The 13,071-nt window shown below is 44.6% G+C and overlaps 1 protein-coding gene across 6 annotated transcripts in view; it reads right to left on the minus strand.

The window, feature by feature from the left end:
* LOC148393860 (low-density lipoprotein receptor-related protein 1B-like) overlaps positions 1 to 13,071 on the minus strand; it is a 131,135-nt gene that overhangs the window by 59,690 nt on the left and 58,374 nt on the right. For all 6 annotated transcript variants that reach the window (XM_088382578.1, XM_088382579.1, XM_088382576.1 and 3 more), the window contains 13 exons: positions 12,539 to 12,761; positions 11,565 to 11,766; positions 11,327 to 11,470; positions 9,950 to 10,186; positions 9,564 to 9,744; positions 7,264 to 7,483; positions 6,928 to 7,117; positions 5,557 to 5,679; positions 5,131 to 5,271; positions 4,343 to 4,468; positions 3,449 to 3,562; positions 611 to 691; positions 378 to 548 (listed from right to left, as the gene is read on the minus strand). In XM_088382578.1, coding sequence (XP_088238704.1) covers positions 378 to 548; positions 611 to 691; positions 3,449 to 3,562; positions 4,343 to 4,468; positions 5,131 to 5,271; positions 5,557 to 5,679; positions 6,928 to 7,117; positions 7,264 to 7,483; positions 9,564 to 9,744; positions 9,950 to 10,186; positions 11,327 to 11,470; positions 11,565 to 11,766; positions 12,539 to 12,761 — 2,153 coding nt within the window. The remainder of the gene's footprint in view (positions 1 to 377; positions 549 to 610; positions 692 to 3,448; positions 3,563 to 4,342; positions 4,469 to 5,130; positions 5,272 to 5,556; positions 5,680 to 6,927; positions 7,118 to 7,263; positions 7,484 to 9,563; positions 9,745 to 9,949; positions 10,187 to 11,326; positions 11,471 to 11,564; positions 11,767 to 12,538; positions 12,762 to 13,071) is intronic.

The raw sequence follows: 13,071 nt of genomic DNA on the forward strand, positions 1-13,071 counted from the left end.
TCCCCCAGAACGGCGACTAGATAAGATTAGTCACACATGAGTGTTAAAACAACGTTATTCAAATTAAGATGATTCATTGCTGAACTCGTAATTACAACGGATGAATTTATGCCTTGCCTTGATTTGCCAAACCACAATTAGCACGCTAAAATGGACATGAAGAAACAACCCCGTCGTTAAAAGTCAGCGCTTGCATGGAAAAAAAATTGTGCTGTCAGGCTAAGGAAAATTATTTTAGAATTTATAGTCAAATTAGAATCACAGGGCGAATAATTTCTTTTTTAAAATTATTTATTTATTTATCTTTCTTGCCTTGTCCTGTTCAGAATCTTGTCTTTATATATTAGCATGTGTCTAATCTGTGAATTCCTTCTCACCTGCCGATCCACCCCGGCAGGTGGTGTTCTCATCGCTGAAATCTCCGCAGTCGTTATCGCCATCGCAGGCCCAGTGACCCGGGATGCAGCGGCCGCTGGCGCACTGGAACTGGTTGTTGGCGCAAGGCCGGGCGCAGCCCGCTTCATCGCTACCATCGCCGCAGTCGTCGTCTAAACAAATTTACCGGCGGGTTGTAAGTGGCCCGAACGATGCGGCGGAAAAATGTCCAAACCTGAATCGCAGCGCCACTTTTCACTGATGCAGCGTCCGTTGGAGCAGGTGAACTCCGTGAGGATCTCACAAGTTGGAAAAGCTGATGAAAAAAAAAAAATCATCTCACATCAACTGATTTCAACGGACACCAACAGAAATGAAATTTTGACGATATCGTTTTTTTGCCAGTTAAGACAACAAAGCAATCTGGCTTGATGGTATGACACGTCGACGTTCGTCCTCTGGCCACATCTCATTCAAGGAGACTTTGGCGCTATCTTACCTCTAGAAATATGGATTCTTCTCTTTTCCTAACATTTCTATTCCCGACAGAGATTGTTCTCTTTTCAGACTTTCGAGATAAGCCTTCGGCGTATATCAAAATGGATTCGGATATCCTTACAGGATGTCGAAACCTTTATTGACTTCAGAATGAAATGCAATTCTAGATTTGAATTGATTTGTCCGCATCTGCTTCTCCTCAAAGTCTGGCACGGAAAACATCTATCTTTTTTTATTCTAAATGAGACAACTCATATTCACGGGGTCTTATTGACAGACCATTGCTGGATGGAATTTAACATTCATTAAAAATGAAACACGGGCATCCATAAATAATGAAGGTTTCAAGTAAACAGTCAGCTTGCGTGGCTAAAAATGAAATGCCCACATTCATAAATAATGTCAGGTTCCCATGAACAAAAAAAGTGAGATACAGAGTGACAACTCCTAAACTACTGACAAACAAAATCTACACAGGTATCCATCTTGAAGACAATCGCCACTTGAGGACCTCAGACCCGCAGAAGCTCCACCGAAGCTGCCGGGAACGCACGGTCGAGCGCCTCGAGGCGAGTAATGCCCGAGGACGCTTAGACAACAGTGAGCGAGAAAATATGTTTTCCTACCCGGCTTGATTATGATTGAACGTAGCCAAGCATGAACTTCAATTACCGCTCGCACCCCGGCAGTTTGCCACGCCGGCGTCTCCGAGCAGCTGAGGATGCGCCAAAGGGAGTCGAAGGCGATTCGACCCGGTGCGGCAACAACCGCTCATGGCAAACCACGACATACTGCCGCCGATTAACTCATTCACTGCCGGCACAGTTCAAATAGACGTCTATATCTGTCATTGGCAGTGAAGGAGTTAAAGGCAAAAAGGTTGGAGTTAAGTATAGACCATGATACATTTATTTTGCCTTTAAATGTTGTTTTGTGTATGAATTTAATGCGCTGTACAAATAAATCTGCTTTTATGTTTGTTCTTTCAGCAATGTTTTGGGTGGATTTGACTTGTTTACAAAAAATGTTTTCTGAGATTTGTTTTCGATTGGACATGACTAAAGATCAGCAGCAAGGGTTCCAAAATATATGTTCAGCAACACCCTTGAAAACACATGCCGTCATGTTGCTCCGAAGAACCGACATCAATCTTTCAGTTTGAAGTCTCTGGAATGCACTAATGTGTGTCGATGACAATCAAAAATGCATGCTCGCTGAAGAATGTTTTAGTACTTGTCGGAGTTTTGTAAAAAAAGACGAGCTTGTGCAGTCTCCCAAAAAAAAAAGTTAGACTACAAAAAAGAATTCTATATTGAAAGGTATAAATAGTTTCATGAGCGTGAGTTGTTTTCTACTTTCTTGCTGTGCATGATTTCGCCGCACCCCGAGCTAGCTTTGTATTCCGTTTAGTTGACTGATGGTTGTTGTAGTTTGCTGTGCTGGAGGACGACAATGCATGATTAAAGTTGCATGAGAAAAGGATGCAATTAGAAACGGCTCACAGGATGGTGCAGTGCAGTTCAAAAAAATCAAGCTGGACCTAATGTAGATGTAACTAACAGAGTGCATTGCGAGTCGTGGAGCAACGAGTCCCCGAGGTGCCGCCGCAAGCGAGATACTTTGCGGTCGTCTCCGCTTGGAGCAAAAATTGTTTCGGACGTTGTCTGTCTGTCTGACACTCAACACGGATCAATGTGAGTAAGCTGGACTCTGTCTCATCTCCCGCGGGACTGCAGTGGTCCCGTCAGATGAGACGCTTGTCCAAACAAAGCTCATCTGATTGGGATTTACCCGGCGCCCACCTCCGTTTCTCTCCCCTTCATCGACATTTGGATGAAGACGTCATTTGCCTTAATAGTCGCTATCCTGTTTTGTGCAACCCACTGGGCGCTCTGATGGAGCGGAAAGCTTCATGCTGCGGGATGACCTGCTCGGTCAACCCGTGACGGAGCTTCCGGAGACGTCGTATGCTGGCCCTGCTGTGGTTTCACACTGAGGGATGACATCGATATAGTGTGTGTGGGGGGGAGGGGGGGGCGGCGGGATTTATGGGATACCAGAATGACTTGAAAATCACTCCTTTTGGTTTTTAGTGTTATTGTGGTGTTGCTGTGCTGTGTGTCTTTCATATTTAATGTTTCATTCAAAACAATTGCAAGACTAGAAAAGAAACAATTGCAAGACTAGAAGAGAAAAAATTGTCTAGTTCACTTTGAGTAAAAAATAAAAAATAAAAAATATATAAATATATATATTATATATATATAAATATTTATATATTAAAAATACATATATTTTTAATATTTATACATTAAAACATTTTTTTTCTATTCTTAAATATCGAAGTTGAATTTTTTTTTTTAAACTCACTCCAATCACTTTCAATCTTGTTACTTAAGTGAGGAGTTTCAGTACAATAGAACACTGCCATAAAAAAAAAATCCCTTCTAATTGGCATGAAAGCTTCTTGAATGTTAAAAAAGGCTGCCAGTGGAGAACAGCCCATCCATAATGGAGTAGCTGCAATGTTGAATTCACACTTGAATGAGAGGTGAGAACCCGACATGAGACTTACCGCACGATACTTCATCAGTGGCGTCGCCGCAGTCGTCTTCGCGGTCACAGAGCCAAGCTTGAGGTACGCACCGCCCGTTCTGACACGCGTACTGGTCAGTCTGACATGACCGGGCTGCGGGAAAGGAAAAAAAATAAATCAAGGAAAGACCAGCGCTTACTTCATTCACTCCCAACGTGCATAAGTCAACGTAGGCTGTGGAGAACCCGCCTAATGATCTCTACATCAGCCAGATGTCAATGTCTGCCTTGTGCTTTATCGCTCCATCACTCGGCTGCAGCTAGGACCGTCTAACGGCCTTGGGAAATTATCTCACTGACGGCTACATGCTGCACGTCACTACCGGACCCCCACAGGCGGGTGACCTCTTGTTGATGTGGAATACACGCGTCAATCTGATGACGAGGGTACATTCCTCACCTTCTGCTTAATGCGCGGTGATTGATCCCTCCAACCATAAATCGCTCCGGAGGGGGATCGTTAAGGACGGCGATGCTAATGCGGTGAATGTTATATTGTGCTACATCAGTTCTAGTGATTACAAGTTGAAAGCACATCATTAAACAATTGAGATACAAATTGAAGTCGTTGACCGTGCTCGCGCCATAAATCGGCGCTCCCCATTGACATGAGATGGAAATACCGTAAATCTGTTCCAGTCTCCTCCATAAAAACAACAAAAGTTGTACTTCAGGCAGACATAAACGAAGAAGAGTTGTTTTACAACTACAGTGACTCAGCAAGCTGCTCGAATATGACTTGACCTGTCTTTTTTCGTAGATGACTGCTAGCCGGTCAGTGTCTGTTTCCCTTAGCATTAAGCCAGCAGGGGCATGCATGGGGCAAAACCACTTCACTTTTTTCTGATCAGGATATTCGGCAGTAAACACACACCTGAACATGTGACGTTGGCCTCGTCCTCGTTGCTCCCGCAGTCGTTTGTCCCGTCGCAAAGCCATTTCTTGGGAATGCAACGTTTGTTTTTGCATTTGAAGTGATCGATCGGACACGAGTGATTGTCTGCAAAGAAAATGGATGTCAAGAATCCCGCACAAGACTTATCGGTGAGAACATACGCATTCTCATTCAGCAGGTGTGTCTAAACTTTTCTTGTGACCAGCGCCAAAGTGTATCCAGAGCGTAAGACAGATGATGAAATATAGCAAGAAAAGGAGCAGCTAACAAATCAATACGGTGTATAAAACATTGTGTTTTCTGACAGCCTCCATAAAGACACCATTCCTTATTTGCGGCATCCATGTGGCAAATTGCAACCATACATCACACATAGAAGCCACTGACCAAGTGTCAACCTCTGTGAGAGTGTTTAGAGTAAGTGCGGCTCGGCGCTGACCGTAAATTCATGTTGAAAATGTTGCTTTTCACAACACGCCTTAGGAAAACCAGCTGGTATTAGCCTTAAGATAGCATGATGAGGGAATGAGACAATTAAAAGTTCCCTCTAAGGCTTTGCGGTATTTTGATTATTCGGTTCTCGCACTGAATCGAATGAAGTCAAGTGACAAACAAGACACAGAAGCAATTCAAAGAGTTGAGTAAAAGGCAGGACAGATGGGGAACATCTTTATGTTAGCGCTGACATTTCCAAGGATAAAGGTTAACAGCATGGACCATTTTGCGTCTCATTTCTGCACATGTAAGACAAATTGAGCAGCGCTCACAGCAAGTGTGGCTTTCTTCGTCGCTGGCGTCCAGACAGTCGTCGTCTCCGTCGCATTTCCACAGCGCCTGGATGCAGCGCCCGTTACGGCACTGGAATTCTTCGTTTTTACACCGCTGCGGTTCTGGAGGGCTGCCGGAACCTTTTGGGAGAGACGGCAGAATAATCTTTTTTTTTTGAAGAATTGTTTTTGTGGGCGTTATTGGCATGGTTATGATGATGTGGGGAAAACATGCTAATCGTGTGCCATGACCTCGTTGCTAACCGGCGGGATTTGAATATAGCATACGGAATGTTTCTCAGGTGATTTGCATTGGAGAAAAGGCAGCTATTAGTTGCTCGTTCCTCCCAAGAATGGAAGGATTACAGCGCGCTGGGAAAAGACGCTTTTAAGCCTCTCGCTCCGTCGGACTCATTTTCTTCCCACCTGCGCAGGTGACATTGTTCTTCTCCAGAAGCTGGTTGTCAGCACAGGCACACACTCTGCCCCCTGGGATGGCAAGGCAGAGGGTACTACAGCCGCCATAATTCAAACTGCAGGCGTTGTCACCTGGGAACGCAAAAAGAAAAGATCCCAAATAAGGTGTCGTGCTCATTTAAAGGCGCTCTGAAGTGAAAATAAATGTCTACCAAATTTGACACAGCCCTTCTCCGTTCTCGGCTGACAATGAGGCGCTCTAAAACGGACGTGCCAGAATACATTTTTAGCTAACTGCATGAGTTACAGTCATTTGGAATTGTATAAAATAATTCATGTTGGAAAGTTCTGAATGTTGGGTGCCTGTTAAGAGCAGAAGAAAAGAAAGGCCTGCCGTGTGGATGGGTTGTGTCCGTATTCCGGTGTCAGCTATATCCGTTACCTCTCCTATCTACTCTTTTCAGCTTCCTAACAGCGCGAATCCATCATCATTTGCAGTCGAGTGAGGACGCCTTGGCCACCCAATACAACTTGACAAAGTGGAGGCTCAAGAGACTCCAGAGTGTCTGCCGCCCTCGCCTTACAATGCCAACTTTGATTCCCGTACGTGTGTATGCAGATTCGGAGGTTGCATAGGGACCAACTATGAACTTTAGACCTAACCTTGCAATTCGTGCTTGTTCAAGAACAAATAAACTTCAAAACTAGCACCAATGATAAGTTGACTCGCATTATGATACAACCGGTATAAGAAACGATAAAAATAAACCTGAATGCATAATCAAAAAGAAACGCTCTTGTCCTTGGAATAGTCATGTGTGGCTTCTGCTTTGTCCGGTGGGTGGACGAGTGATCGTGCGACCATGATAACCGGGTGCGCAAATGCAGATTAAGTTTTGATGTCCTTGTTTCACGGACGTCACATTTACGCGGCGCCTCACAACTCAAGCAGTTAATGTTGCCTGTAATGGTGTCGTTGAACGGTACAAGCTGCCGGAATGTCTACCGCACTTTAGTTTTCGCTTTTGTTTGGAGTGGAAATTGAGCTTTAGTAAGATGATGCACCAGTCAAGATTTGCAAACTCATCCTAAAAAAGTGCTAAAGACATATTGACAGAGGCAAGGTACCAAGTCGGTTTGCAATGTTTCACTTTTGAGCTTATTTATTATCTTTCATATGAGCAGACTTGTCAAGTTTTTGATCTGACCCTTGATGTTTTGGAATGAACTTTCCGACCCAGTACACCGGGAGGACTCACGCATGGTTACTATCTCGACACACCGCCGAGACGGTCAATACGCAGTCCGACTTGGACCGTGTGGGTTGTTACGGTTCACTGGCACGGAATGAGTAGAGAGCAAAGGGGAAAAACAGCCAACCTTGCTGACTTTGTGCGTCATAAACTCGCAGGCCAAATAATGGCGGTCTCTCACTTCGCAGCACATTGACATCCCCCGTGGACAAGTCCAGCTGGAAGACTGACGCATTCATGTACTCCGTCCAAAAGATAAAATTGCGATAATGGGATATTCCAAATGGATGGTTGAGCTCTTTTCCATTGTAGACCACCTGTCAGAAAACGCAGTGTACATCATCACTGGAATCCAAAAGTGTGCACATTACATGCTGAGTATAATTGAGACAGATTTATCCCTTTTAGCGCCCAGCGCCGGGTTAGCTAGTTCAGCTAATGAGGTTGGAGAGTAAATACTCACCATTCGCCCCGTGCCGTTGAGGAAAATCTTTTCAATGTGATCGTAGTAGGCGTCGCACCAATACATGCTGCTGGAACTGTGGTCCAAGGTCAAGCCGTTGGGCCACAGCATGTTTGTGGTGACAAAAATGCGGCGGTTTGAGCCGTCCATCCAGGCTTTTTCGATCCTCCCAATGCTGTCGTTGACTTCATCTTCTTCCCAGTCGGTCCAGTACATCCAGCTAGCACCGTGGCAAAAACACAATCAACAAAAAAGGCACTGTGACTCAAAAGACGTGTATCCCAAATCATCTTGCCTCATTCAAACAAATGGATATGCCAGTGATCCGCTCCAGACATTTGGATACACTAGACTGGAGGCTCAGCTCCTCTTCTGTTTGTTGCTTGTGAGTTCACCAGCATGTATCCCAAGTCAGGTGACCCACGGCAAAGGATTTCTTTTCGGCTCATCGCAACTGTCTACCGTAATGAAGCCTCACCTTTATTTTTTGACACATCAGATGCTAGTCTCTTTGATTTCATATCAATCAATATATCTGAGAGCACATGTAGGCTTGAAAGGGATGCGTTTCAAACATGTGACATGTCTCACCGAGGGTTTTGTTCACGGCAAGCCCTCGGGAATGATGATCCCCCTCCCTCGCCCTGCTTTGATTCCAACGGAGAAGACGCCCTCGACTGCCGAATGCCAAATACAATTGCCGGTTCAGAATACTCAGGCGAACTTCACAACGAACAGATCCCAAATGCAATGTTGAATAAATTGGAATCAAGATTTCCCTCATGTAGAATCTCATAATTAAAAAACCCTGGCAAAGAAAGGCGAGCATGTTGTAGCGTGGCAAACCACTCAGGCTTTACGAGTTAAAAAAGATGCTTGGTTGCACATCATCACATCATGCGGCAACAAGCAAAACTTTGCAGTGTGGCGAAGTTGCAACTCACAACGGACTCGTGTTGGAAACGGGAGCGGGGCAACACTTTGACGTGATCTGTTTTCTAGTACGCGTGCTCGGGGGATTTGTTCCTGAGTGAGTCGCGTGGCCTCCTGCTTCTCATCATGGTATCGCTGATGCGAACGAGAATCGTTGGCAACTTGGACACGGCACCTCACTTGAAAGGACTGAACATCCACGGAAATTGAAGTCTGCCCACAAAATACGACATCAAGTCCTCTTTGGCAGTACTTGGAAAACAAGTCTATATTTCCATTTTTAGTGTTAAATGAAATGTTATACATCAAAAGTATTAGAGGAATCAGTACTTGGTAAGAAGTCAAAGAAAGAATTCTTGTAGCGCTATAGAGAGCCAACAGATATGGAAGCCACGGGCACTCCATTTGAATAATCCACAACAGTCTCATCTCTTTCAAACTACTTCCTGTGAGTAGAAGGGATCTAACTCGTCAAGCGTAGCCCGGCAGACATGCCTGCTTTGCTTAGTACCAACAAATAGTGAGCAGCATGAGCAAGCGCCTGCCTCGGACTTGAAACCCCAAGACAGCGTTCAGACTTGCTCAACAAGGGACCCACCAGAATTTAGATTTGAATCCGCACAAACATAGCAATGGTCAGATGATTCATTTGGCAAATCGCAATTAACATTGGCATCTGTAATGACTGTTTTTCTGCTGATATAATCAGCTTGTAATTAACAATGCGATGTGGATGTTGTCGGGTCTCGGCGTACAAACTAACAACTGCTGGAGCTGGATGTAAACAGATGCTCTGCAGCATATGCACATTCGAAAGGCTTTTTGAACAACTACAGATAAAACAAACACGCAAACAACCACTCTGGACGGGGAACAGATTGTTGTTTGTTTTGAATCATTAATCAAGAGATTAAAGATTGTGTTCAATGAAAATCAGGATTCGAGTTAATGTGAGGTTATAACTTTCCTTAAAAGGGATTATAAATATATACGTTGACTATTTCATTCGGACTACTTGAATACAATGATATCCAAATAGTTTGCGTTGACTGAATTGATATCAATTAAGAGCCAATCTATGCAATTTGTGGAAAAATGTAATTGAGTTCTGCAGTGGGGTTAATTATAATCTCCGAGTGCCTCAATTTACAAAGAAAAGAATATGTATTAGGGCTATGGGAGAAAGTCATCAAGTGGGTTAACGGTGGCTAATGAGCTGGGAGTGCTGGTTCATCTTGTAGTGCATAGGACCTCATCTCGGACTCACTAATACAAAGCTCCACGATTACCATTCCACAACCTTTAATCTTGGGCGGAAGTTTTCCATTGAACTTTCAGAGCTGCGTTATCTGACAAAATGGCTTTACCTGTTCAGAGGGTCCACCACGATGGCCCGGGGGTGCGACATGTTCCCTTCCAAGAGAGTTCTTCTGGTCTCAGAGGCACTCAGCAACCTGGCAACACTGATTGTTTTCCTGTAGCCATCGTTGGTCCAGTACAAGTTATTACCGATCCAGTCCACTGAGATGCCTTCAACGTTGTCCAGTTCTACGACGGAACAATTGGAATTATAAAGCAAAATATTGTTTGACAATTCCACCAGACGGATTATCAGTGCATCAGGAGTACATCTGAATGTTTTGAGGAGATTAAATGATTACAAGATGAATTAACCTCATTGTTTAGTCGGGAAAACACATCCACATATGGGAGGGATTAGATAACTGGAAATTTCGAAAGATCTTTGACAAACCCTCGTTAAGTATCGTTTCCCGGCTGCTTCCGTCGATGTTTTGCCTCCCGATGAGGAAACTGGTGGTGTCGGCAAAGTAGATGTGTCCCGATGCGGCGTGGTAGTCGATAGCTCGAGGGTTGACCAGGTCCTCGATCGGCACCATGTGCTCGTCGCTAGACTTGACGTTCATATCCAAACCTTGGATGACACCGGGACGCCCCTTACCGTAGAACAGGAAGAGATTGTTTGGGGGCTCTAAGAGGAACAAAAGGACAGAGCCTTTACTGTTATTGGAATTTAATTGCTGCGATTCGTCAGTGCCGATCCTCGTATTAAGCGCTTTGATCAAAACCGTTGTTCTTTCGACCTACTAATTCACTTTAATGAAGTCGCTGACCAAAGCCAATGACAATTCTTCCCTATCTCAATCATCCTTGAGCTACAAAGTTTCCTCGCAGTCTGAGAAGGAAAACACAGAGGCAAGCAGACAAAAGGCAAATACTTACCTTGTCTGTGAAGATGCTCTCTGATCTAAAATAACACGGCGTCTGCATAAAAGGACAAAGACTGCAAAGCTGACGGCGCTCCTCTGTGGCCTGCCAGTCGCAAAGGAGGCTCTACATACTCAGACCTTCGTGGAAATCTCCAGAGAGGCGAGAGGAGGCGTGAAGGAGAGCTTCCAGCGAGAGAAGCGGACCTCTCCTTGCTCTCAATCCCAACCCATGAGACTACAATGCGGGGGGTGAGGACCACACACACGCCTCAATTCAATTTATCATTTTGCGAGGGAGAAAGCAACTACCCAGGAGACAATTAAGCCTCCTCGCAACAGACCCAGATATCAAACTCCAGTGTGACCGACCGCTGGCCGTTAAGAAGCGCGAGCATTTAGCGGCGCCATCTCATTATGTTTCGCAGGAGAGAAAGCGAGTGCAAGGAGGCATAAAAAAAGATGGCTTCTGCCATCAGATCATCTGTAATGGGGGAATAAATCAAATGTGTCAGAGCAAAAAGCTCCTGACGCTTTGTTACCCAAACTTGCTCGACCGTCCCTGAATGTGATGTGAATGTGATGAACTGCTTTTAATGTCAAGCGTGCAATCTTCCTGCATTGATCAGCCTGGTCAACAAAGTCAGACAAATATGCGGCGATAATCGATCATAACAGCAGTGTGATGATAGGACCCGATCGGTTTGAGGAAATGATCCGTGTCTGTCAGCGCGCTTCTTAATCAATGTCAGTCTACGGCTGATAAATGCACCGTCTGCTGTCTTATGACCTTATGTTGTCCTTTTCAGGCATTCATTACAGGCACTTCCAATTAGGTGACAGACTTTAAGTATCAAAAAAAAAAAAATCTTCGAAGAATTTCTTTTCAAGTAGGACCAACTTACTTTTACAGGACTGCCCATCGGAACCGAGGCTGTAGCCGACACGGCAATGACACCTTCTGGACTTGTAGCTGCCGCTCAGAAGGCAAATGTGGGCGCATCCGCCCAATTTCCCAAAGGAATTCATTTCACAGGCATGAGACTTAACTGTGGACAAAATCAGTGCACATCAAAGTAAGACAACAAAACATGATTGAGTGCAAGCACTCAAATTCAACCCCGAACACACAACATGAGTTACCTTGGGGTTGAGCGACTTTGTGGTAAACGCGTAGCACTTGCGTATTCCCTAGACTTGCAAGTGTCTGCACCTCTGCTGTGATGTTGAATCTGTGGATTTGGAGTAGCGCCACATCCAAAGTCCCTTTCGAAGGTTCCGAGTGGGTACGCTCGATAGCATAGAGGAAATTCTCAAACGCGGCTAATGCGTAAATATGTGACACCTGGAAATAAAGACAGATCATAAGAGCTTTTCTTATGATGCCAAGAACTTCCAATTAGAAGGCTTAAGAGACGAGGGCCTGTCTGCATATTTGTTAGGCCACACACTGGACGGAGAAGCCTTGTGGCACGGTGACATGGGCTGGATAGCTCAGCATCTGCGCTACATTTAGCAGGATGATACTCATGAAAAGCGACATGACTGGCTGAGCCGTGTAAACTCAGGGGGCGTGACATCGGGGACACGGAGAAACATGAGCGGGAATAAATAAACAAGCAAAACTAGTGTTCCGCCTCTCTTGACGATATTGTCTGAGGTCGTCCATTTCACTTGCGCTCGTTGTCGCCGCAATATTTGAATGTAGACTACCCAACATAATTCAAGGATGCGTACTCTTGTCCTTCAAAGCGTTTACACAATGCACGAGAATCCCTTTCTGTGAGCCACTGACAGTTTATCCTTCCTACGTACTCGACAGAGGCCAACATCAATCATACTACCTGAAAAGAAGTGTCAAACATAATTCTGTTTTTGAAATAGTTCTTGGGTGAATATAAAGATCCATTTGCCTGAAATCATCTTGTGATGAATGGTCACAATCTGTGATAAGAACTCATTTCAAATATATTCACATCAACACTCACCAACAACTCTAGGCTATCGCGAGCTGACCTTTTGTGTCAACACGACAAGAGAATTATGTATGCGGGAAGAGAATGCGCCACCTGTCTTATTGTGATAAAATGGGAGCAAAGCAAAAGGCAGTCACTCACTTGGTTTCCCTGGATGATGTTGACTCGGTTTTTGCCTTGGTAATCCACAACGTCGATGTAATCCAGGTAGGCGTCTGCCCAATACACCAGCCTTTTGACCACGTCCAATGCCACAGCTGTGGGCTGCTCAATGTTATAATCCACCAGCCGGGTCCTGTTGGTGCCATCCATGTTGCAGCGCTCCACCTTGGCCACGTTCCCGTAATCGGTGAAGAACATCATTCTGCAAAAAGGCAAAGTGCAGCGTTGCCTTGACACACAAGATGCGAGTACAGTATCTCAAATCATCTTTTCCCATTGAAATAAATACAAAGGCCATTAATTCGCTCCAGCCTCCCTAGAAAACCCAACAAAGTTGTGAAATCTATTTTAAATGACGAATCAATAAATAACCCATAAACCTAACCGTAATACTACTTGATCAAAATATATGGTAGTAACGTCATTTAATTGAATGTAGTCAAGTTGTCAGCAGTGTTGTGAATGTGAGAATTGGCAAAAATGAAATTGTTGAAATTGTGTCGTCAAGGAGC

The sequence above is a fragment of the Syngnathus floridae genome, chromosome 8 (assembly GCF_059516105.1).
Source record: "Syngnathus floridae isolate MCC-2025c chromosome 8, RoL_Sflo_1.0, whole genome shotgun sequence".
Lineage (NCBI taxonomy): Eukaryota > Metazoa > Chordata > Actinopteri > Syngnathiformes > Syngnathidae > Syngnathus > Syngnathus floridae.